Source organism: Drosophila subpulchrella, chromosome X, assembly GCF_014743375.2.
Source record: "Drosophila subpulchrella strain 33 F10 #4 breed RU33 chromosome X, RU_Dsub_v1.1 Primary Assembly, whole genome shotgun sequence".
NCBI classification, from domain to species: domain Eukaryota; kingdom Metazoa; phylum Arthropoda; class Insecta; order Diptera; family Drosophilidae; genus Drosophila; species Drosophila subpulchrella.
The window spans coordinates 17,192,196-17,218,299 of NC_050613.1; the positions used below are offsets into that span (position 1 = coordinate 17,192,196).

At 41.1% G+C, this 26,104-nt stretch overlaps 4 protein-coding genes across 7 annotated transcripts; 2 read left to right on the forward strand and 2 right to left on the reverse strand.

Annotated features, from left to right (window-relative positions):
• Nucleotides 1-35: 35 nt before the first annotated feature.
• Nucleotides 36-3,821, reverse strand: LOC119556850 (probable phospholipid-transporting ATPase IF). The gene is made up of 7 exons (XM_037869320.1): nt 3,610-3,821; nt 3,408-3,533; nt 2,624-3,170; nt 2,125-2,539; nt 1,458-2,049; nt 586-1,378; nt 36-522 (listed from the first exon to the last, which is right to left on the reverse strand). Exons 1-7 carry the CDS (start codon nt 3,809-3,811, stop codon nt 36-38), a joined length of 3,162 nt encoding a protein of 1,053 aa, XP_037725248.1. The 5' UTR covers nt 3,812-3,821.
• A 2,957-nt stretch (nt 3,822-6,778) lies between these two features.
• Nucleotides 6,779-15,290, forward strand: LOC119557313 (probable phospholipid-transporting ATPase IF). 2 transcript variants are annotated; one of them, XM_037870026.1, is made up of 10 exons: nt 6,779-7,308; nt 10,066-10,273; nt 10,370-10,495; nt 10,898-11,444; nt 11,499-11,913; nt 12,000-12,763; nt 13,031-13,527; nt 13,769-14,582; nt 14,646-14,972; nt 15,034-15,290. In XM_037870026.1, exons 1-10 carry the CDS (start codon nt 7,273-7,275, stop codon nt 15,245-15,247), a joined length of 3,948 nt encoding a protein of 1,315 aa, XP_037725954.1. In that variant the 5' UTR covers nt 6,779-7,272; the 3' UTR covers nt 15,248-15,290. The 2 variants fall into 2 exon arrangements, with proteins under 2 accessions (XP_037725954.1, XP_037725953.1); XM_037870025.1 differs by lacking the exon at nt 6,779-7,308 and adding an exon at nt 8,566-9,454.
• An 876-nt stretch (nt 15,291-16,166) lies between these two features.
• LOC119557008 (TNF receptor-associated factor 3) lies at nt 16,167-19,358 on the forward strand. Of its 2 annotated transcripts, XM_037869539.1 has the most exons (6): nt 16,167-16,649; nt 16,721-17,152; nt 18,245-18,393; nt 18,454-18,713; nt 18,777-18,892; nt 18,960-19,358. In XM_037869539.1, the coding sequence occupies exons 1-6, from the start codon at nt 16,485-16,487 to the stop codon at nt 19,266-19,268; spliced, it is 1,431 nt and encodes a 476-aa protein (XP_037725467.1). In that variant the 5' UTR covers nt 16,167-16,484; the 3' UTR covers nt 19,269-19,358. The 2 variants fall into 2 exon arrangements, with proteins under 2 accessions (XP_037725467.1, XP_037725468.1); XM_037869540.1 differs by lacking the exons at nt 16,167-16,649; nt 16,721-17,152 and adding an exon at nt 18,108-18,189.
• A 397-nt stretch (nt 19,359-19,755) lies between these two features.
• On the reverse strand, nt 19,756-25,647 carry LOC119557007 (annexin B11). 2 transcript variants are annotated; one of them, XM_037869537.1, is made up of 8 exons: nt 25,526-25,647; nt 22,889-22,951; nt 22,000-22,581; nt 21,285-21,666; nt 20,864-21,093; nt 20,249-20,458; nt 20,116-20,184; nt 19,756-20,058 (listed from the first exon to the last, which is right to left on the reverse strand). In XM_037869537.1, the coding sequence occupies exons 2-8, from the start codon at nt 22,898-22,900 to the stop codon at nt 19,993-19,995; spliced, it is 1,551 nt and encodes a 516-aa protein (XP_037725465.1). In that variant the 5' UTR covers nt 22,901-22,951; nt 25,526-25,647; the 3' UTR covers nt 19,756-19,992. The 2 variants fall into 2 exon arrangements, with proteins under 2 accessions (XP_037725465.1, XP_037725466.1); XM_037869538.1 differs by lacking the exon at nt 22,000-22,581 and having other exon boundaries at nt 25,526-25,638.
• Nucleotides 25,648-26,104: the final 457 nt, after the last annotated feature.

The window sequence follows — 26,104 nt, forward strand, 5'->3', positions numbered from 1 at the left end:
ATTAAACGTTTAATGATCATTGTACATTTTTCTTATTATACCACTGCCTTGCTGGGCGGTGGTACTTTTCTGAACATATCATTCACAACCTTAAAGATAAAATCGGGCAGCAGGCAGGCTGCCGAGCAGACTATCGTGAAGAGCCATAGCGGAAGTGAGGTTATGAACTGGTTGTAGACATCGTAGAGCTCCCCAGTTGTGTCCAGATTGTAAAGGTATGTGGTCAGCATAAAGGCAGCAATGGAGGCGAAGATCATGAAAATGTTCAGATAGGTCATATACCGACCCACTAGAAGCAGCTTCAAATTGCCCACTATAACAATAACAGTGATCAGCATGGTTCCAAAGGTCTGGAAACTGGCCGTTTGTCCGCCATTAAAGAGGACATTCTGTTCGTTGAGCACGGCATAGGTGAAATAGAAGATTATGAAGGTATGGACGAAACCATTGAAGATCCACAAGCTAAACACGCCCATAGAAGCCTGGCGATTGTGGGCGAGGGGCTTGTACAGCTCTGGATGGCTGAAATATGATATATATACATTATGATGTTCTAATTATATGACAGAGATATACTATCCTAACCTGAGCAGCGTCTCCTCGCTGTAGTCCTTATCGGAAATGGCCAAATACGTAAAGCTAAACGAGATATATACAATATCAAAAAGCCAGAGATACAGAGAGTTGTAGACGTTGGTGGCGGAGAACAGGTCGTAGACCTGGAAGAGGGCCATACACCCGGTGATGATGATGTTCTTGTAGCAGTAGAAGAGCACCAGGAAGGCCAGGCGCTGTGAGTTGTAGTGCCCATGGACGAGGAACAGGCGGCGCAGCATCTCGAAGCGGGCAATGGCGAAGTCGGCACACCGGGCAGCCTGTTTTCCCTCACGACCCGTGATCCCGATGCCGATGTGCGCCTCCTGGATCATGGACACATCGTTGGCCCCATCACCAATGGCAGCCGTAATATGTTTCTTGCGCCGCTTGATCAGCGTGACGATCTCGGACTTTTGCAGCGGACTCAATCGACAGCAGAGTACCGCTCGGCAGCGCAGGGCGAGATCGGCAAACTGGCGAGGTGTGTGCTTTAGTAGTGCTGTGATGGTGATTCCGTCGACCACCAGGACCTCCGGATTGTCGGAACCGATCTCCTGCAGTCGTTCGAGCAGCTCCGCCGGCTCAGTGAGGTTAACGATAAAATGCTGTTTCGATCCAGGCGGAATATGCCGGCAAGCTAGACCGATATTGTAGGCAGTTTCCACTTTATCGCCGGTGAGCACCCAGATCCTTAGACCAGCTGTTTGCAGAGCCTCCAGGGTCTCGCCCACGTTCTCCTGCAGTGCGTCCTCCAAGGCAGTGGCGCCCAGCAGGTCAAGCTCTGCGGAAAAAGATAGGATTTCAGAAAAATGTTTTTAAGGAGATCCGGCTCGAAGGACCAAATTTTTCAGTAAACTTACCAATCTCGACCGTTTCGTAGCATTCCGCTATTAGCTCGATGCGATTGCTCAGTTGGGTGTTTGCCTTCCGGTAGAGCACCTCGAAGTTGGCCAACTCCTCCTCGGTCAGAGTGCGTCGGGCCACGGCCATGGTGCGCAGACCCTTCTGGGCATACTTTGTTATCTGCCCGTCGGTTTGCTCCAAACGAGGACTCGCCCTGCAGCGTGGAAAGATGGCACTCTCCGCTCCCTTGGAGTAAAGCCAGATGGTACCGCTCTGATCTCTCAAAATGACGCTCATCCGCTGTCGCTCCGAACTGAACTCCAGGACATGGAGGCGCTCGAACTGCAGCTTCTCAGTGCTGGGATACCGACAGATTCGCAGGACATCATTGTCCTGACCCTCGTATACCAAACCCAGGCTGGCACAGCCCTCGAGGATTGCCTTTTCGTCGGGACTGGACGCCTGATAGTGGTCAACAATCTTTCTGCCCATTAAGTGACTTCTCTCCGACACGGATTCTAGAGATTCCTGCGGCTTTTCTCCCACTTCCTGAAGTACTTCCACTGTGTGGCATACGGTGAGTGCCTCAAAAAATACTTTGGCTTCACCCTGGATTAAAGTGAAACGAAATCTTTTAGTACTATCCCAAAGAATCATTTAAGTTTAGAGGTATAATGTACTCACATCAAGCTTTTCCAGTTCAAACTGATCACCAGTGGCTTCGCAAAGGAGATGGGTATTTTGCAGCTGATAATTAACATCCGATACATAGCAATTCACGAACTTCATGATGTTTTTGGTGAGTGTGCCTGTTTTGTCGGAGAACAAGATGTTGACCTGACCCAGTTCCTCGTTGAGATTGGAGGCGTTAACCCGGCAAGGTTGATCTGTTTCTTCATCGTATAAATGTAGGTCGTTCTGCATAAAGTGCATTCCGAAAATGCGATACAATTCGATGTTCATGTAGGCGGAGAGGGGCACCATGTAGTTGAAGAGTAGCAGGAACGAGAGAAAGTCCTCGAAGATTTGCCACGCGGAATTGAAGTTGGTAGGTGGGCCCAGGTAGTGCATGGTTGGCACAATCTTCTTTTCCTTGTGTCTAAAGGAAAGAAGTAGGTTTTAAACTAGATATAGATACTAATCTATCCCTAACTATTCTAAACTTATCTAGAGATCCACTCACCTTTCAATGAGGTACAACACCACCACCACCACGATCATGCCCACAATGAGGGCCACCATGAACTTGTTGATATATTTCTCGCTGGAGGCTGACTTATTTCCCGTATAGCGACTATTCAGCTGCAACTTGGTGTGCATTCCGGTGTAGATGGCACATCCAACTACCCGATCGGTGCCTTTGACTCGAACCCCACGAAGCAAAAGATTCTCAATAGTCAGAGGCAGGGCATCACCACCGCCTTCTCCGATTTCCAGACGTCCATTGAAGCTGTAGAGATCAAAGGTGGAGGCCTCGCAAACAATGCAATCCTTGCCCTGAACTCCATCCTCGGGGGAAAGTTTGTAGTTGGGTGGCACGGAGATGGTCTTCAGGTTGGTCTCCCCATCCAGGTTAGCTGTGTTCACGAAGCATTTGCGATCCGCACTAGAGGATTGCAGCAGGACGAGATCACAGGGCACATCACCATCCTTTCGCACCACCACAAGGTCGCCGGGCACAATGAACTGGGAGTTTATGATCTTTTCCTTTCCATTCCGGATGACAGTGACTAGAAATGGAAATTTTTCGTATCATTTTCTTGGAACTTCTATCCATACTCCATTTAACAAAAGATTGTTCTCAAGAGATCCTTTAGAGAGATATTAAAAAATTATTATATTATATATAGTGTTCAAGATCTGTTATGTTTTTAATTCCTAATAATACAATTTCTTATGCTTCCTAGATTTATAAGTAAAGTTTTCAAGACTCCCTTTCTTGTTTCAATATATAAATATTGCCTTACCTCTGGCTGTGTTGACTAGTTTATCACTTTTCGATCTCGAATAGTCTTCCAAGCCCTCTTTAAGGGCCGTAATGATCATTACAAACAGCAGGGGCAGCAGGGAAACCAATGGCGATATAGTTTCATCTATTTGTTTTTGATAATGCCGGATAAACATTGACCATAATGGGAATATTATTGAACGAAAGACAATCATACTTACTTACGAAGAATGAGATAATTGTAATGATCAAAAAGTAAAAGTAAACAGCGCGCCTGAATTGTTCATAGAAATTGAGGGGCAGAAATGTTAGCCAATTGTACTTGGTGGTGGTCACCCGGTTAAGAGGTTTCCTTTGGCGACTCTCGATGCCACCGATCTGAATCCGCTGGGGATCCCCAGACTTTTTCTTGCTCGCACCCATTTGCACTATAATTCTCTATCTATCCCCAGAATTTTGGATCATTCAGATGTGGTTCATTATTGCTGGAGGTGCGCACGCGTGATCCCTTGGGGAGCAAAAGTTAGACTGAATTTCGCAGAGAAATAGCCACATAAATTGGCATATGATAAAGATAATGGAATATTAGCCACTTATATAAAACCTATTTCTGGTTTCCAAGTGGTTCTGTCACAGAAATATCCCATCGAAAAAGGCTGGACACTAAGAATTCTTGTTTCCGGCGTTTTTTTTCGATGACAGATTAGTCAAACACTTGCGGCTGAGATTAGATGCACTCCTTATGTCAGATTAATTCTACATTTGAATTGCAATCGCTTGAACTATGTATGTTGAACTGCTAAAGATTAAGTAAGACAAATGGCGCAAACCTTTTGTATTACCGTATACATACTCTTAACTGATTTATATTATCGCTATTTTGAAATTTCAATATCTAATCCATCTGATATAGTTTTACATAGTAGCCTAATCATTAGTCTAATCAGCACCACACTTCGTTTATAACCATGGCACTTAAGGCTGTTTTCTAAAATAATCGAAGGTCTTTGAGCTCTGGACTCCCTGCTTCTGTGTGCAGAGAAGAAAGTAGAGTCCCGACTATGGGATACCCACTACTTACTGATCTTTTATTTAATATGTTGTCAATCCTAAAGGAGGGTTCAGAAAATTTATCACTACAGCAAACTTTCTGAAAAATGAGTTGTTAGTTATACCCATCATCCAATGAGTATTATATATATTATATATATTCCTAAACAGCATCATCCGGTTCTAGGCGATAAGTTCACTCACTTTAAAAGCTAACGAAGTTAAGCTTTCACAAAAGTAAGGGGTTACCACCTCTTTAAAAAAGGTAAAAATAAACAAATGGAAAAAAAAGTCTATGATTTAACATATGGAAAAGGCTTTTTTATTATGAATCTGTAAGTTTTAATAGTTTTTAATTTAACTTAGCTGATCTTGTACAGAAAATAACAAAAACATTTAACTAATATAACTCATTCGCCATGTTGGTTATTTATTATTAGTTTCCTATGCTTCAGATAATATATTGTCTTTTTTTCAAGACAGCCTCTTCGTAAATGGCTCTTCTATGATTTCAAAGTCCAATTAATTATCATATCAGACAATCGAATATCACATCATACGTTTCATTAAATAACTTACTTTTTGGCGGAAAGTTTTTTGATATCATTTGGCATGCTACACCATTGGAACTTTGATTAATTATTCCATATTATTGCAAATTGTCTGTTAATTGTTTTTTAGGGAAACCCATCCTATGGAACTGATTCGCACTGATTCAACGGTCATATGTATAAGGGCAAAGGTCGTATTTTCAGCCATCAACCAATGACTAATTTCAAGCCCACTGATAAGAATTGGTCTCAAAGTTTTATAGACGATGCATACATGTTTCCTACGGGATGAGTGAGTCAAGGTGTCAGTTGCACGGCGATTTTTAGATACGTTTGTCCGTAAGCCCGACGGATGTGTGTAGTTTTGTGTGGAGTCCGTTCAATGCTCAACGATAAGATATTGTTATCGACATTATCTCTTCGACTAATGGCAAAACCGCGGGCTTATTCGCTCACGAGAGACCTCAACCCCCTCCCCCCAACCACTGAAAAACAAAAAAGAGAGTATCTGTGAGGATCGTATATGGTTATATTATATCAACATTTGGAGAGTGCAATGCACTTGCTATGCACGTATTTAGGGATATCAAAAGTTGGTAAGACCCTGGTCTGGGTGTGGAATGGGTAGGGGTATATGGGTATGGCTATGGCTATATGTATTATACATGAACATGCATGGAAATGTCCGACAGGCTAGCCTATGTGTATGGCGGCTTTGTTAGTGGTATCGGTATCAACAATTCTTCGACAGTTTGCCGATAGATCAGTTTGCGCGTGGAAGGTCTCTCTTTTCCTTCAACATTCGCTGTACAATAACATATAGACCTCTATATATATATATATCTGTCTTATATATTTGATTTCGCCAATAGAGCTGGCTGTTTGTTTACCTCTTTGTTTGGCCAGAGGACATCGGGTGATTGTTCAATTAAAGCGCGGAAAAACAACTCAGTACTTCAACTACTCAAACACAATTAAGTCGCTAGAAACATGGTATGTTACATTAAAAAAAAAACACATCCTCGCGGCTAATTTATTCATCACATCATTTTAATATTTTCACTTTCTGACAACAAAAAATGTGTGCAAGTTATAGTGATCGCGCGTGTTAATGTGATCTTAAAATAAATTTTTTTCTTATTTATGTTTGTAATTTTAAGAAAATAAATATATGTAGAATTTATATCCATTGGCGAAATTTTGCTTATCATTACCTACAAAATAAGCTCGCTTGATTGTGAAATACAATGTGGTAAAACGATCTTTCAATAGTGCTTTCTGATAAATAAGTACTCCCCATGGAGCTCGACAAAATCCGGATTTCTTATCGCTATTTGTGGACTGTAAAATGACGAGGAGATGTTGAATTCGAAAAATGAATTTACCTCGATCATGGTGACGAAAGTTAAGATACCCGTATCAGCGATACAGAATGGGTTACAGTGAACCCAACCCCATGAGGAACATGCCCATGGCCGTACTTTATTCCAAATGTCGCTCAAATGTTCTCTGTCACCGTCGATTAGTCAGCTGAGGTGCCCGGTACTTAGATACACCCATAATCTTATCAGTTTTTTTTGGCAGTTCACATATAAGCAGATAGATATGGGTAGGTCCCGCGCGCCCAGAGAGCCCCTGTACTTAAAAGCTCTCAAAAGCAAAATGAGAACTGAGAGATCGTGTACTGGGGAGGATATCGGATTATGGACCCGGTGCTCTGGCACGGATATCAGTTTGGGCGGTACGCCTTGGGTGACAGAAGGTCTATCTATGATCGTGCACGTTGTTCGTTGTAAACTGAAAATAATAATTGCTTTGGTAATACCTTAAGCCACCCGACTGATAATGTGCAATGATAAAATGCGTACACCTGCGAGTGACGTTTCGGAGTGCAATATTAATTAAAATGCAGTATTCTTTTTGTCAGCCATCCATTGCATATTGGTTTTCATTCCCTGAAAAGTGTTGGTCTATCCTAGAAACAAGAGTGTGCGAGCTTCGACTATTGAAAACTGATCGGCGAAACCTTACTCATCGGAATCTAACGAAGAGATTACCTGCCTAGTCGGCTATTGGTTTCAAAAAAAAGTTATTCCCGATAAGCAATACGACGAATTCGTGGTAACGAAGTATTTTAGAGAGATACAGAAATCGGTCAGTTTTAGTCAGTTATGCTATTGTTTCGCGTCGGTGCCACATTGTTCCCGAATTCCAACGTATATATGAACCTGAGGAGGCTCTAGAAACCCCCCCCTTCGCAGTGGATACAATCGCGGGCACACCATGGGCAAGTTCTTCGAAAGACTTCTTCAGAAAAGGGTGAGTTCGAATATTGACATTCGATTGTGTAACAGCCAAAGGAACAAACACTGAGGATTGTTCAGGTATACATATATGTATATGTGTTATAGGGTCATTGCAAAAAGCATGCCAATGTGATTATGTGAGTGTGTCTGCTTATATCCATCAACTAATTTATATATATAAGAGATAAGCACTTTAATAACGCCGTTTGTCGATATGTGAGAGAAAAAGAGATAGCGTGGGTTAAATAAAGTGGACTGCAACTTTATAATCTTAGAGTTCCATCACAAAACTCTCTGTTCGTTCTGGAATCCTAGATTACAAATTGGAGCACGCCAGGTTACGGAAATCTGATTTTAGTAATCTCCCTAAATATTTGGGTTATCCTTAATGAAATTGATTGATCGAGAGCTTCGGTCGTTATATGACTCATGCGGAAATTGTCTTTTGGAATACGCAAAGTGGGAATGGTAGGTTTTCAAAAAGAAAAAAATGAAAGAAAAAGCCCAAGTTGATTATCAGAATCTCAAAGTGATAACATTTATAAGAGTGTTATGGAACTGAGAGTGATTTTTGTTTATTTACTCAATAAAAAAAAATAAGTTAAGATTAAACAGGCCTATAATTGAATATGATATATTACTTTTTTATTTCCTAACACATCAGGTTATATGTTCCTTAAAATAGTATGGTTCTAGGAACTTTATCAAAGTAAATAAACAAGCTATCAACATGCCATTTTTCAATGGAACTTGATTAGTGTTTTTATAACTTTGTACTCCCGTAGCGAAGTTCCTTTCCCATATTACCAGAAGCTAAACAATTATAACTTTATTAAAATAACAGCCTACGCGGAAATAACTCAATTACCTGCTGACCAAAAGAAAACAATTACATTTCTCCCTTGAGCATGAGGAAAAGTCAGTGCTAGATCTCAAACAATTGGTTTTTATGAGATTTGATTTGAGTGGGACGTCATCGAATTGACAATACGGCAAATTAACTATGCACTTTGAACCTATTAGTTCCCGAATGTCTTCGTGTGTAGTATCCACATACGAATGTTCATATCTATAGACACTGCAAACTTAAACTGGCGACGTCAATAGGTTTCGAGCTTTTATTGGATGCCCGAAGCTGAAGCTAAAGCGGTGGCCGACCGATTTTGATGCTGTGAATGGGTATGGGAATGGGAATGGGTATGGGATCGCACTAGGTATGGGTATGGAAATGCAGATCGAATACTCAGTGTGAGAACGGCTTTTCGGTGGCGCACATCACGCGGGTCTCTCGCGATCTATTAGTTGTCGATCTAATAGAATGTCTTGAAAGTATCCTGAATGATCGTATATCGCATATAGAATAGTGACCAGTGTGTGTGTGTGTATTGAAAGATTAGATATATGTAAATTCGAAAGCAAATATGTACCCACCCACTGATACATTGTACAAATCTATAAAATATCAATGTGTATAAATATGTACCTCAATGGTCGTGGACATGCATCATAGAACTGTTCAATTGAAGTGTTAAAATTGCCCACTTAACATCGTTTTAAGGTTATACATTTAAGTGTGCTGAGAAAAAGTTGATAAGTATACAAATGTCTGTATGTGCATTAGGGCGGACCTTAGTTTTGGTCAGTTAAGATCAAGATATACAAAGGCTTCAAAAAAAATGTGATAAAAATATGATCTAAGTCGTAGATTTTCTAATATCAGTTTGGATATTTTTTCAATCTCGCCAAAAAATCGTGTTTCATAGAGATCAACTCTAAGTGCATAGAGAGCTTATGTGCGACCGAATGTCGATAAGTAAACAATAATTAACAATAGCCAAATAGCAGGTGTTTAAAAATGTGATTGCTCCAAAAACGCGAAAACGGGAGAGGTTCGTCGTAAAAGTTTCCATTGTATTGACCGGAAAAATCCGTTCCCAGTGTGGATCCGCGAAAAGGCTTTTAAGAGATGATCGGACGCGACAGTGGTAACACCGCTACCAAATGCGTCTATCCTAGAATGATGAACAATGAATTTCTTTGGCCATGACCATCTGAGCGGATTTCGACGCATCGATCGGATTGGATCCTATCCCACAGCAGCGTGGGCAGATCAGGAATCGTTCCATCTGAAGGACGCCTTCCTATGGAGCTGGCATAAGGTGTGTGATATAATCATTAGGGTATTTGGTCCAGTGGTATTTGGTTTCTCGACTATTAGATACCCTCAAAAGAGGCCTTAAACTAAATTGTTTTATTATCTCTAAAGTTTGTAATTTAAACTTAACCTACACTAATATATGGGAAGTTCCTCAGGGTCAATATATTACACTAGTTTAAGGAAAACTACTGGTTGACATTATCATTTATACAAAAGACCCCGGTTCTTGTTTGAAATCTATAAATATACAACCTTATAAATGGTCATTCATAGCTTTAAAGAAAATTCAATCTGGCTAATGTGTCGTATGGGTAATATTTACCAAAACTAACTTTACTTCTAACAACGAGTTAATAAAATTCTCTTACTATAATATACTATGTTCTCATCTTAAGACTTTTTTGTTTACAAGTTATTGCGTTTTAAGGTAATAAATAAAATTAAAGGTAATTAATTAAAACGTTCTAAATGGTATTTAACTATGTTTAGTGTTATTATCACCCACCTCTGTCCGAAAATGGACGCTGATTCATTGCGAATACATTGAACAAATATTCTGATAGTACCAATTCTTATCTGCATGTCTACCATTGTTCGATCCATGTTTTCCAGGGCTCCAGAGTTAGTACAATAAATGATTGGCTTCAAATACAAATTGGTGGCCCTCAGGATGTCAAGAAAAAAAGACCAAAGGGCCAAAATCGTATCAAATCAACCAAATACACTCTGATCACATTCCTGCCACAAAATCTATTGGAACAATTTCGCCGAATTGCGAATTTCTACTTCCTGGTGATGACAATTATATCCCTCCTAATTGGTAAATATATGGAAATTTATAAAATAATCTTAAACTTTATTAAATCATTATGTTTATAACTTGAACTAAAATTTCCCAATATCTGTATATGTTTAGATAGTCCTGTGTCTCCGATGACCTCCCTTTTACCCTTGGTATTTGTAATTGCCGTCACTGCAGCTAAACAGGGCTATGAAGATATCCTGCGATATAGGACGGACAACGTGGTTAATTCTTCACCAGGTGGGTAAACCAAAAACTCGAATGAAATCATAAAGAAATTTCATGGAATTAAAATTAACAATTAACAGCTGAAAAAATTAAGGATTAAGGGCCGTTTTCTCTAGTGCTAGTTAAAGTGTGGGTTAACAATCTGTCCGAAAACCTGATAACCAGAAAAACCCGTCGTATAAGCATTTCGGCTTTCAGAAAAAGCCTAAAAAGCTGATATTATAAATTATGAACACTTGAGATAACTGAATTTTCCTAACAGGCCCTTTATTTGTCCTAGAAAATTTAACTGGCACTCAAGAAAACGACCTTTGTTTAAAACATGATTGCTTTTGATTAAACATGATTGACTTTGATCACAAAAATTCTTAAAAATTCAAATTCAAAATTTTTTAATTTTTGCTCCTTTTTCAGTCACGGTTATCCGGGATGGCAAGGAGGCGATAATCAAGTCTGAGGACGTTATTTCCGGAGACTTAGTCGTCGTCGAGCGAGACTGCGATGTGCCCTGCGATTTGGTCCTGCTGCGATCCACAGATCCGCACGGGAAGTGCTTCATCACCACGGCCAATCTGGATGGTGAGTCCAATCTGAAGACCCTGATGGTGCCGCGGGACCTGCCCACCGTGGACCTGCAGGACATGCACAAGCTGGGCATGATCGAGTGCGAGAGTCCCACCACCGATCTGTACAGCTTCAATGGCAAGATCGAGCTGAAGGGCGGCGAGGGACGAATCCTGCCCCTGTCCGCCGAGAATGTCCTGCTGCGCGGATCGCGGGTGAAGAACACCGAGTGCGTCATCGGATGCGCCGTCTACACGGGCATGATCTCCAAGCTGCAGCTGAACAGCCGGCTCACCCGGAACAAGAACGCCTCCAGCGAGACGTACATCAACCGCTTCCTGATCGTCATACTCGTCGCCCTGATCGCGATAGTCACCCTGCTCTACTTCCTCAAGAGGTGAGTTTTTGTTTGGCAATATCTAGGAACCCTCATACATGTCCTTCTCTTAAGGTACAACGAACTATTTGTGATACCCAAGCTGACCTATCTGGGGGATGCTACGGACAGCTACAGCGTGAAACAGTTCCTCCAGGATTACCTGTCGTTCCTCATCTTGTTCAACTACCTGATTCCCATCTCCCTGTATGTGACCATCGAACTGCAGCGGGTGATTGGTAGCTGGTTCATGGAGTGGGACATCGAGCTGTACGAGAAGGAGACCGACCAGCCCTGCGTGGTGAACACATCAAACCTGAACGAGGAACTGGGCCAGATCAATATACTCTTCTCCGATAAGACCGGCACGCTAACCAAGAACGAGATGAACTTCCAGCAGTGCTCGATAGCCGGCCAGAAGTTCCTGTTCAAGACGACGCGGCTGGAGGATGAGGAGACCAAGGCCCTCCTGGACATCAACAAGTTCAATGTAGGTTAAAGTCTTTTCATCACGCACCCATTTTTAATACCTTCTTTGTATAATATATTATTATATATATTTCCTTTTCTTAACAGGCCAACCAGCGTGTCTTCTTCCAGGCTTTGTCCATTTGCCACACAGTTCAGGTGGCCTCTGGTTCCTTGGAGGAGGCTGATGCGGGCAACACCAAGAGGGAACCGTTGGCCGCCATCAAGACGGGTCCGCCGGAAATGTACTCCATTTCGGACATCACCGAGGAGAGTCACAATGCTAGTCAGCAGAGCGAGCTCAATGTGAGCCACACCATCGATAACTCGGTGTCGGGTCATCCGAATGGCTCCAATTCGACGGCCACTTCATCGGATGTCAATCCTCTGCTCGTTTCCGATGACAGCTATGGTGTGGAGCGTCGCAAACGACCGGTGGTGGTGAAGAGAAGTCCCAACTTTGCCCGCTCCAATCGGATGCACAATTCCCCCAATGCCACAGCCACCGCCATTGACTTGAATGTCAACCAGACTGACCTCAATGGGGCCTTAAATGGTGTGGAGAACACTCCCAATTTCCGGCCCATTTCACTGCAATTCCGCAGGTCTACCTCAGAGAAGGATCTGCAACAGTCCTGGGAGCCACAAAATGGTCAGGCTCCCGGCCACCGGAGGGCCCACTCCTATGGAGCGCCCAATGCCTATCTCACCAGCCCGATTGCAGTCAGCTCTCCGCCCACGAACGTCCTCTTCCGATCCACCAGCACTACTTCCCGGGAATCCTACGCCGCACCCACCTTCACCCGACAGCCCACAATTCTCGTGCGAGCCGAGTCGCAGCGCAGGAAAAACGAAATACGAGATTTCATATTGTAAGTCAAGAGGGAAGGTACTTTTGTAATTCCATAGACTACCAAAAATATCAGTCGCTTAGCGTAAAAAAGTCTCAAGAAAACCCAAATAGATTTACACTATAGATACCTCTTTAGAGCCATTTCCAATTTAATGTTTTAAGATATTTTGTTGAAAGGGATTAGCTTAGAATCTAGATAAATTACCTGGTATTAAAATCAAATGTAATCTTTAGTTTGTGTTATATCAAGTAGTTAACGTTAAGTATTTCCCATATTCTCTTACAGCACCTTGGACTATCAGGCCTCCAGTCCGGACGAGAAGGCTTTGGTGGAGGCCTGTGCCAATTTAGGAATGGTCTACACCGGAGACGATGACGAGACCCTTCGGGTGAGAATTGTTCCGCCCCACATGGACTACAAGCGACCATTTGCCAAGCCCAAGGAGGAGACCTTCCAGCGACTCCATGTCCTCGAGTTCACATCGGATCGCAAGCGAATGAGCGTGATTGTGCGGGATACGGAGGGCAGGAAATGGATCTATACCAAGGGCGCCGAGAGCTACGTCTTTCCGCTGTGCGCGAACAGTTCAGCGGATTTGGTCTCAAAGACGGACAGTCACATCAGTGACTTTGCCCGCCTGGGTCTGCGAACCCTGGCCATTGCCCGTCGTCTGATTGCGGAAGAGGAGTACCAGGACTTCCTCGTAGAACTGGCCCAGGCCAATAGCTCACTCGAGAATCGAAAACAACTCAGCGAGGAGTGTTATGCGAAGATCGAAAGCAGTGAGTATTCGCGAGGTTACACCTTGATTCGGCCACTCCACTTTAATATCTTTATATGGAAAGAAAATTGCGAATTGACACACTTTTATTTTTTTTTTCGTATAAATCAAATAGTTTTTTTATTTGTTCTAATATATAAGAAATATTGACTACATTTTCTATAATGCCCCACGTTGGGCGCCAGTTCTTGTATGTCCTTTCTTGCTTTATTCTGATATGACATCATATTTTCTTTCCAAAGATCTTGACCTGCTGGGTGCGACAGCTGTAGAGGATGCCCTGCAGGACGACGTGGCGGATACATTGGTGTCCCTCCAGGCGGCTGGCATCAAGATCTGGGTGCTGACGGGCGACAAGGTGGAGACGGCCCTGAATATAGCCCTGTCCTGTGGACACATTCCGCCCGATGCCAAGAAGTACTTCATCATCGACTGCAAGAACAGGGAGGAGATGCTGCTCCACCTGAATGCCCTGGACCGTGAGATCATCTTCGGAATTGGCCAGGAGTGTGCTCTGCTCATCGATGGAAAGAGTTTGGGCGTGGCTCTGGCCGAGGCCAGCTCGGAGTTCCGGGATGTGGCCGTCAAGTGTACGGCTGTGCTGTGCTGTCGCCTGAGTCCGCTGCAAAAGAGTGAGGTGGTGTCCCTGATCAAGTCCTCCAACGAGAACTACAATACGGCCTCCATTGGCGATGGGGCCAATGATGTGTCCATGATCCAGGAGGCTCATGTGGGCATCGGAATCATGGGACGCGAGGGCAGACAGGCGGCCCGATGTGCCGACTTTGCCTTCGCCAAGTTCTGCATGCTGAAGCGATTGCTCCTCGTCCATGGCCACTATCACAGTGTCCGACTCTCCCTGCTGGTCCTGTACTTCTTCTACAAGAACATCGTCTTCATGGGCATCATGTTCCTGTTCCAATTCCACACCCTGTTCTCCTCGTCCTCCGTCTACGACTCACTGTTCCTCACCTTGTACAATGTGATATACACTTCGCTGCCCATTCTATTCATTGCCATCTCTGAGAAGCCATACACCGAGGATAAGTTGATGAGGTAATAGTATGGGATACTATAGAAAATGAGATTTCTAAATCAAGACATCCCTTCCTCAAACAGAACACCTCAGCTTTACAAGAAGAATACGGACAATAAGCAACTACACTGGCCGTACTTCCTTATGTGGGTCCTCTTTGCCATCTATCACTCGGTGATCATTTTCTACTTCGCCTTCTGCCTGTTCTCCTTCAACAACGTGATCCTAAACTACGGCCAGACAGTGGCCTTCTCCTGCTTCGGAACCCTCCTCATGTGGACGGTGGTGGTCGTGGTGAACCTCAAGCTTTGGCTCGAGTCGATGTACCTCTCCTATTGGTACATATTCACCATCATCATTTCCATTTTGGGTTTTGTAGTCACAACGGTTATCTACAACGTTATCAATCTGTGAGTTCGCTTCATTTCTGGGTTACATTCGGGGTTAAATAACATTCATCCATTTTTGCAGGGATTACGACACCGACATCTATTGGGCCTACAACAATCTGTTGGCCTCTCTGCCGGTCTGGCTGTGGATCCTGCTAACCTGTGTGGCCTGCCTGGTCCCTGACTATACCATCCGAATGCTCCAACGGGCCCTCAACATCAAGAGTTTCAGTATTTTTCCAGGAAAACAGCGAAAACTCAAAATGCGCGAAAAGTTCGAGTCCACATACTTGTAAATCGACTCGAGGCCATAGTTTTAAAAACCCCTAATTTATTTATTTCCCTTATGTATACATTTTTTTGTTAGATAAAAGAAATTTTTGTTGAAAAATCATGAATGTTTTCTTTTTCATACCTCTGAAAGAATCGAAAATATTTCCCTTTCTTATAGAGAACCTTGAAAACGTATGCTACAACTGGCAATTAACTTGGTATTGTCAAGATGATAGCAATTTTATCAGAGTACCACAAAGTTTTCAAGATCGTTAGATTTTGATAGTTATGAACACAATGCATTTTTAGTTGATCAGTTCCAACGTCTAAAGAGTGTAGTGAATTCGAATACCATTTTGTAATCATATAATACATTATTTATTTGGTATTTTAATGATTACCCTAACCTATTTAAGATACACCTATTCAAATCGCAAAACTTTATATAGGTTATAAAAAAGACTTAGGTGCTTCGTAACAGATTTTGAAAAATACCATATAGGATATAGGAATGATATGTGGTTGGAATAGCATAGGACACACGTTGTTTACGTGCAGTTCAACCTTGATACTCAAATTTTTAGGAGTATTTATGTAGGGCGATCCAATAAATGGGATTTACTGTACTGCGTAGTGCACTTGTTCTGTCGACCAGACCCATTGCCACGCCCACTCTAGCCCCTTCATAATGTTATCTGGTTGATGGCGTCGTCGTTGTTGCTCCCATTTGCATTGCTGAAGCAATACCAAAAAGTTTTGATTGTGGGGGCCGTTTTCATTGATAATGATATCTCACATTCCGCATATATATATAGATGTATATGTGCATATATGTTTGTTTGTAGACTGGAAGATAACAGTATTTTGCAGGTACATATAGGCATATAGTCGCAATCGCTGAGAGATCGAGTACGATTTTAGTGGACATTTGGTAGCTGTGTTTTATGGTCGGGAAAAGAGTTTGCCAAGTTAGTGGTCAATACGATTCGTTTGTTCTGGTTCTTTTTTTTTCGAAATCGTACTCGTACCATTTGAGGGTGCTATCAGTTCGAGGTTGTCATATAGATTTCACGGACGCCCTAATGCTAACACATGTGCAAAGCTATATCTAAACCACGTCTGTGTGCCGCGTATGACTATGCCGAAGGAAATTCTTAATCATTTTCGGCTGAGTTTAGTGTGCATAGGGCGGTTCTCGCAGCGCCAGAGAATTTGATTTATTTTTGTACTATACTAAATCCAATCAAGCCAAATTAAAATATGTCATTGACCAAGGGATCGTCAAGGAGGGATCTATCAAAGGACTCCAATCAGAATCAGAACCATAACCATAACGACAGCCCCCCAAAATCGACGACCATAGTCAAGTATGAGAAGTCGTCGTGCCTCTTCTGCAACGAATGGTTCGATGCCCAGACATTCACGGTTATAATCGCCCAATCTTTCAGTCCACCTTTGATTACTATTACATTACTCCCCTTTGGATGCGACTGCAGGAACACTTGATCCACTGCGGCCAGGTGCTGGAGGAGTGTCCCAACGGCTGTCAGGCCTTCATTCCCCGCATCCGGATGCGTTCCCACCAGAAGGAGTGTCCCCGCATCAATCTGCAGAACCAGAACGCCAACAATAGGATGAGTGTCAGCATGGATCGTTTGGATCGACAGTCGGATCAGCGCCTTCTGGTCATCGAGCAGGATGTGGGCACCATTCGATCCGTTCTCAACGAGGAGATCCGCCAGCGTTTGCATCTCATCACCGATGTGGGAAATATCCGGAAGCAGAACCAAGTCGTCGAGGATTGGACCCGCGACACCGAGAAGGCGCTGGAGGAGCTCCGAAATCAGATGGACGAGGAAACCAATCGCAGGGCCTTTGCCATCGAACAGAACCAGCTAGATGTCCAATACTGCTGTGATATCACCCAGGTGAGTAAGGGGGATTACTATATATTGTTAGTCACTGCGAAATATAAGACCTTAAGAGTATTGAACTTTACATAGACATCACAGAATGTTCCCAATCAAGAAGAGAGTATCTGTGAACTTCGGTAAATATAAGTCCATAAGAGTAGGAATTGCACATTTATGAGAGCTCAATTCTTATGTGACTATAATAACAAACCGAGTAAAATAACTTTTTTTTTTACATTTTTTTATCTCAAGTTTCGTAAAGCTCTAAACTTAACCTTGTAGCAAAGAAGCAGAGCAAAAAAACACAGAAAAATAGATAGCCAAGTACGAGTAAGTTATGTATTTCTTATGCTCTTACAATGGGCTGCACAATGTAGATATCGCTTTTCTTCTGGATTCCATAACTTGAGTTACTGGACTTCGATTTTGATGTGGGATACCTGAGTTTGTGGCTAAATTCCCTAATATTCTACATTAAAATGATTATTTTCAAAGAGGGTCAAAATTTTAACCCATTTTCATGTTAGATTTTTCCGTATTTCCAATGGTTTTCGGATTGAGGACCCAAAACTGCACTTCATGATTTTATAACTTGAGTTACTGGACTCTAATTTTGATGTGGGATACCTCTATGAGTTTGTGGTTAAATTCCCTAATATTCTTCATAAAAATATATCTTTTTAAAGAGGGTCAAAATTTTAACCCATTTTCATGTTCGATTTTACCGTATCTCCAATGGTTTTCAGAATGGGGTCTCAAAACTGCACTTCTAGATTCCATAACTTTAGTTATTGGATCCCTATTCTAAAATAAGATACCTCTATGAGTTTGTGGTTACATTCTCTAATGTTCTTTATTAAAATTTGTCTTTTAAGGGAGGTTTTAAATTTTTACCCCCTATTCATGTTTGATTTTTCCGTATTTTTTCGTAACAATGAACATTGCTGAATCGTTATATCAAAAATCGTGTGTTGAGACTTATGTCACTCGTCTAGTAAAACCAGCTAGTAAATCGAAGTTTAAAATCAAGCTATATGAAACCTTTTACAAGTGTAAGCGTTATAAGCAATCTTTTTCTTAAGATATACCAATCTTTATCTATTGTAGTCCTTGAAGGAGCAAGTCCAGTCGAGGCTGGACGAGGCTCAAAAGCTGATTAACCAGCTTTCGGCGGACGTGACCTTTCACCAGAATCAGCTGAACGATAATATTCTTAAGCTGGAGGAGCTGATCTTCGAAAATGAGAGGCTCAACCGGTAAGTGGAGTTAAATATCTTATGAGGTATCTTAAACACTGAAAAAATTCCGAATCCTAGGGAAAAGTTCTTTCAGATTGAGGAATTTCTGCAACAGATCAATGAGGACATCAAAACAAAGCTGGGCAATAGTGACTACGTAACTTCGAAACAGGCCACATTGGACTACGAAGTTAAGAATGTCAAAAACATTGTGTGCGAAACCGAAGAGCGTTGTGATAAATTGGATAGAGCCCTCCACCAGACCATGCAGAATCTTTCTGATTTGGAGGCCCAAATGGCCATGCAGCAGCGCATCGCTAGTGTGCAGAACATAAGAGGTATATCTATTTGATATATCAGTACTTAGTGGTTATAAGAAACTAATATTTATGACTCCTTAGGTCATTTGATTTGGCGTATTAAGGACTACTCGAAGAAACTCGAAGAGTCGAAGCAATACGACACCATTCTCCACAGCACCATGTTCTCCAATAAAGCATTTAGCTATGCTCTTCGGGTGAGTTAAGAACCTATTCCGTTTTTTTTTTTAATTTTTATAATATTTATATACATATTTTGATTAGCTGGATATTTTCCTAAACGGCAAGGGAACGTGGAAGGGTCGAAATGTGATCGCCTGTTTGAACGTTCTTTCCGGGGAGTACGATCCACTTTTGGCCTGGCCCTGCCGTCTCCAGGCCGAGATCATCATTCGGGATCAGAACTCCAATCTGGCGGAGGCGGAGGATTATATCAAGACCGTAAACGTGCGCAAGAAGAGCGACGACTTTATCCAGAGCAACCAGTACTTTCATATACCCCACAGGGTCATCACCAGTCGCAACTATATTCGCAACGATTCCTTGTTCATTGAGGTTCGAGTTCTCAAATGATATACTTAGTATCATACATAGTTTGCCCAAAATCGATAAGAAAAAATTCCATTAATATACTACACACATATATATAATAATTTATTCCATTGACAGCGAGCTAGAAATTAAAAGAGCCCGCTTACAAACACGATTATGTGTATAGTAGTGTATAAGTGAATACAAATAGATTTTTCGGTTCAATATGCATATATTTTTTGTAGTGTATGTTTATTTTTGTTTTGTTTCTTGCAGTTTTTAAATGCTTTTGAAGTAGGCAATAAAGTTACATTGAGGCACTGTCGAGACGAAGTCGGTAGGTAGAAAGATTCATTGCAACATTTATGTGGTCACTTGAAGTATTAGCAAATCTTTAGTTCTTTTTTTTTTGTTTCCAAACAAGCAGCAAGTGATTCACGAGAGGAACTTCAATAAATGTAGGTATATTTGTCTTTCCGAGCACGTTTAAATACAAAGGTATTTTTATATTAAAAAAAACAAATACAACTTTTGCTAACCATAGGTTTTATGCTTGTTTATAGAGGTATCAAATTGTTCAGGTAATATTTGTGAGCACTTAAAGTCTACAAAGTGGGTCATAATTGTTTGGCTCCCTTGGCGTGTATGTTGTAATGTTAATCGTATGTATGTTGTTAATGATCGAATACATTGAAAAGATAAAACGTATTCGAATAATTGATTTCAAGTTCGATTTGATTTGAATAATAAATATATATGGAGATTCTTAAGAAGACCGCTGCTCACCCACCAGGGCGTAGAGAGCATGCTTGTAGTGGCCCGAAGTATCGCCCTGAAATATATTTAATTTGTGAGATTATGTATATCTAAAAAGGGATTTTTATTATACCTTGATCCAGCTCTTTAAGGACTTGCCGTACAGACGCTCAAAAGCCACCTTGATGTCTGTCATATCAATCTGAAATATAGAATATCATCTTAGTCGAGAATATATAGGATAGAATATATATAGATTATATTACCTCGCTCCGCGTGATGATCACACGGATCAACTGGGTGTCGTTGGTACCGATTCCGGCCATCGACTTGTGCAAACGCGAGGCAAAGTATTCGGCCTTGTTTGTGACACACCTGTAGATGGCGATAAGGCCTTCCATCACGTCGCCGGAGAACTCCTTCTTGATGGCCTTCTCCAGCGAGTGGCCAGTCATGTTCTCGTACTCCTGGAATATCTGCAGAAAAAGAAGAAACTCTTAAAGTCGAGCGGTTTTTGTGGCTACTATGTATAGTACATTTCAAAATTAACTATTGCATTCCCTCGATACAAATCGTTATAATAGGAACTAAGGCTTACCAATTTTAACTGCTGGTTAAGGATTTCATTTCTTTTCTGACTAGAACTTTGATTACCCTCCTAAAATATTTAACTTCAACTTTTGCTTAATTATATTTTATTTAGTATTTTCAATTTTTTAAAGAACTTGCTTTCTTTGTAACCATTTTTATCTGCTGGTTATTCTTCTGGTTAAGGATTACATTTTTTTCCGGATAAGAACTTGGTTTACCGTTGTGTTCTTGATGAACTCGATTTTGTTGATTTTATATTATCGATACCTATGATTTATTTAGTAACATACCATTTTCAACTGCTGGTAGTTCCTCTGGCAGAGGATCATGTTGAACATGCTCTCGTCGGTGCCGACACGCAGTTCGCCGGCCTTGAGCAGCTCCCTGGCATCGTTCTTGGCCGCATTGGGGTCCACCCGACCACTTTCATCCCGTGCCGCCGTGCACAAGGAGGTGAGCAGCCGTTTGAAGTTGCCCGAGGTCTCCGACTTTAGTTCGGACTCCAAGTGAGCACCGTACACTTGATGGGGTTTTAAATATTATTAATAAAGTGAAATAACGCCCAGTGAAATAACGTCGAAGGAAATAAAGCCCAATAAAATAACACCCAATGAAATAACTCCCATAAAAGTAAAAATAAATGTTATTTCTTTGGGTGTTATTTCACTGGGCGTTATTTCACTGGGCGTTATTTCACTGCAATGAACCTACGTCGTAAGTACTGGTTTTTGATCGTATAGATCTCCATGTTGGACAGCGTGCAGAGGATCTCGATGAGTACCTCCTCGTCGGTGCCCAGACCAGCCATGGCATCGTTCAGCTCCGCGCAGTAGAAGTCCACGATGGGGCGCAGCAGGCCGACGAGGAGCTTCTCAAAGTTACCGCTCGTCTCCGACTTAATGTCCTCGATAAGGTCCTTGCCGAAATGGGTCTTGTATTGGCGCTGGAACTCCTGGCGCTGCTCGTTCGTCCGCCGGCAGATGATCTCGATGAGGGCATCCTCATCCGTGCCAAAGCCCTTCATCGCCTTGCGCAGGGCATGGGCATCCTTGACGGGATCGAAGCCCTGGGCGGGCACCACAGTGGGAGTTCCCTGGAAAATCGGGTAAGAACCAGATGAGATGGTTTCTCTTTTTTTATTACCGTATGATTATGATGATGAATGGCTGAGGCTGAAGAGGGAATATAGCTATAAGACCGCCCTGGGGGGAGAAGCCACTTGGAATGTGAGAGTGCGCTTAATTTGGCCAGTCAGTGGCGTACGCAAGGGGGGTGATGGAAATTCTTCTTGACACTAGATTATTATATAGAAAATTTACCAGCCATATTTATAAGCATTGAAGGTAAAAATAAATCAAATAATAATAATAAACCCCTCTGAGAATATTCATGCGCACGCCACTGCCTCCGGTAATTGATGACCAACCTCTCTGTGAGCTGGGAGTGACCGATGAGCCTGCCCCTGACCATTCCCATACCCCTGTCCATGCCCATGCCCATGCCCCTGTCCATAGCCCTGCCCCTGCCCCTGCCCCTGCCCCTGCCCCTGCCCCTGCCCCTGCCCCTGCCCCTGCCCATGTCCTTGTCCATGTCCTTGTCCGTTTCCGTAGCCATAGCCTGCATCGTATCCGGCTGTCATGGCCGGGGTATATCCACGATCCGTGGGATAGGGGCTGTTCGAAACTGGATGCTGCTGCTGCTGCTGATGCATTGGAGGAGCGAATTGAGACGGATACGGATTCGAACTGGGATAAGGTGGATAGGATGGGTTGGCCGTCGGGTAGGGAGCCGACATTGGTGGACAGGGAGCAGGGGCTCCGGGATAATGTTGCTGTTGATGAGGCTGTTGGTGGTGGTGGTGCTGGTGCATTTGGGGCGATGGCTGTGAGGGGGGGTATGGCGAGTTTTGCTGCATCGGTGGCACCCAACCAGCTCCAAAGGGCGCCCGCGGTGGCTCTTGGTGATTAGTGGAGGTAGGGGGGTACGATGGCATTCCAGAACCAGAACCCTATAAAGGTCAAAAAATTAAGCTTAATATTCACAGAGCGAGCTCACAAGCCATTTGTTTATTTATATTTTAATATTTAAAAAAAAAAACCAAAAGTTAAAAGCCAAAAATATTAATTTAACTCACCCAGAATCAAAATACTATTCAAACATTTTCTGAGCCATGATATAAATAATTTAACTTAAGTCGTAAAAAGTAGATTATAAAAAGTAAACTTAAATAAATTTTCAAAATATAAAAACATTCTTTTGGGATAATGATTGATGCTTTTAAAACTAAAATCTAAAGGCATCGATTGGAAACTTACGAAGGGATACATTATGAGGGAGATTCTATTCTGTGGGGGGTTTCCGGTGATTGAGATTCAGTACTGGAAAAAGCAAAATAGGAACAATTGGGTTTCATTAAAATCATAATATTTACACACATATGTACAAGGCTATTATTTTTAATATTTAACCAGTTGTTATGAGGAACATACTTATATGGCTACCATACATTTATTTAGATCTACTGCAAATATGTACATATTCTTAACAATATAACAAAGACTGGTGCTAATAAAAGGGCACGAGGAAGAATATAAAATGTTCTGACGGTTATGAGCGGGAAATTTTACACTACATAGCAAAATGTGCTAATAAAAAATGCTAAGGATAGGCACTCGACTTTGAGTTATAGAACTGATTCTACCTTTATTTATATATCTTATTGTAATGTCGAATAAATTACTTATAGAGGGCTTTGAGCTTGGGATGTTTAAGCTATGAAGTTCGACTGCAGAATACATTGTATTTTTTAAAACTTCTGATATTGTTTTCGGTTCTTAAAGCCAAGTGGTGACTGTTGCAGCTTAATGATATACATTGTATTTTTTTAAAACTTCTGATGTTGTTTTCGGTTCTATGGGCCATGTAATGACTGTTGCAGCTTAAAGATATGCACATACTTATATGCAAATGACTTTAAGGGGAAACCCACAACTTTAATGTTTTGATATAAGGATATCAAAGCCTTTAATTACTCATATATAAAATATAAGCTGATGACCTAATGGAAAATATTATTTTCATAAATTCCTGCCCTAAAAAATATATAAAGTTCTGTAAAACAGGCCGTGCCCAAAAGACTTTTCATTGGTTCTATAGAATGTCTGCCTTTCCCGGCGAAAGTAAATAAAGATTCATAAAATATCTGGCACACCCTTTATTATGCTAAGTCATAATATAATGGACTTAAGTCACGTAGACGCAAAAAGAATAGAGCTACAGCAGGGATACTTTCCTAAATGAGAACAAACTTTTGGGTACATACTATATACTTATATGTATGCAAGTTTTGGTTTCTCTCCAATTATGTATTCCTTAGGAAAATATTTAAAGGTCATGAAATGCGTTTTTTTCTTTTTTTGTTTCAGACACAAAGACGCCACCGACTTGATGGGAATGCCAACTACTGTCTGGTTTCAAAAGTGAAAGTGGGAAAATTTGTTTGCACAAATGTCTGTTTGCTTTATGAGTTATGGCTCGTACATTTGACACTTAAAGTTTTTTGATGGCTTAATAGTATTGCACAAATTTTACTTTCATACAGAACCCAAGCGCAATTAAGAAAAAACAAACAAAGTATAATATATTTTCTATTTTTAGAAAAGGCACTCGCTTTCGATAAGCGGACAAAGCCCATGAGTGCAATAATGCCTTATAATTGCAGAGTACAATACTTTTTCAGAGCAACAGAATTTAGCTTACTTCGAGATGATTCATCTTACACTCAAACCCACGTCAACAAAGTTTTCCTGACGCAGACATTGATATGTCTGTATCTGAATACGTATCTAAATTGAGTCATGCTTCTACAGACGGCTCATAAGAAAAACTATTTGCGTACTTTCGATTCATGGTTACAGTTTTCCACGCACGTGTAACAAAAATTTCACCATAATACGTAGTTATGTATAAAAACATTTTGATAAGCCATGGGGACTTGCAGATATATATAGTAAATGTATATATATATTATTGATAAAACAAAATTTTGTTTATATTATGCAAGTCTTAAAGATATGCTTAAACCAACAAACCACAAATAATGACAAAGTGTAGTTATTTGCTTACCCCCTATGAAACTATGAACTGAGTTTTTTTTAAAGATACTTCATTGTTTTGGTGTATATTTTAGTACTTCAACAATTGAATTTACCGCATAGATTTTTTTGACGTCAAAATTGCAATGCAATCGAGCGAGATGGAGGAATTTTTAAACTGACATGCGATTTGCGAATCAATTTAAAGGGCTTATTAGGAAAAATGCAATATATATCAATACATATATATCTGTAATAAATGGAAAATGTATAAATATACAAAAGTCTTGGATTTCTGACGTGGGAAATGGTGTTTGGTTTCCAATTGCATCGAAGTACCCAAGTACGTATACATTCCTCATTATGATATGGGGGTTCTTATTAAACCGACATCGACGTCGGCAATATCATAATGTTTCTGAGGGTAATTATTTCCTGGCAAGGTCGCAGATCAACAGATGGGTATTACCCATACAGGTGCAGCACATGAACACGTGTCAGTGCCGGTGTGTGCGAGTGTGTGTGTGTGTGCCTGGGAGGTGCATCAGATATCCACATATCTTTCTATCTTTCCATCTTTCTATCTGAAGATACCGATACCAAACGAGAGTGTTTCTATTGCCGTAACCCCCGCCGCCAGTCGTACGATATATGTGTTATTGCTATACAGATAGATACACACATATGTAGCCACTCGAATATGTATGTCTGGGAGATTTTTTTTGGAAAACAGATTCATCTTAAAGTTAAGATTTCATACACTTATTGTCCACTTCTTAACACTTAGAACATCAGTAACAACAATCAACTGAGAGTAGCAAAAAATATATATATCTTAATTATAATACTTTTAATTACTTTAAGTATCTGAAAACGCGACGACGGCACTTAGCGAGTATTTTGTAATGCCGAAGCGATTTTATCAACTGACCTACGCCAGGGCGGGACAACTACCTGTTGTTGCCTTGATAAGTCGATTGTGGCTGCCTTCAATTGTAGTCGATACCTTGTCTTGCAAGCAGTGTATCGATAGGTATCGAGTACTCACAGTTTCGTTTGGTAGATTTCTGGAAATAAAATATATTTGAATTCTTAAGATATTTTTATCAGAACTATAAATAATAATATTATTTATCTGAATTATAAATAATGTTGCGATACTAAAAACAGGTTATTTTTTTAACGAATTCTAAATAACGAAAAAGGTTTTCTTTTCAAATTATAATATAGGTAAATTTATAATAATTTGATTTTTTAAAAATAATTTTCCTTCTTTTAATAATTCTAGTAAATATTAATATCATATCAACCAAGTACTTTAAAAATTAAATCTTTACCATAGCATCTATCTGAATTTTGTGATTGCTTACATCTATCAGATACATATTTCAAAACTATCATCAGGGTTTTGTTATATAACCTTTTTCTATATACAAA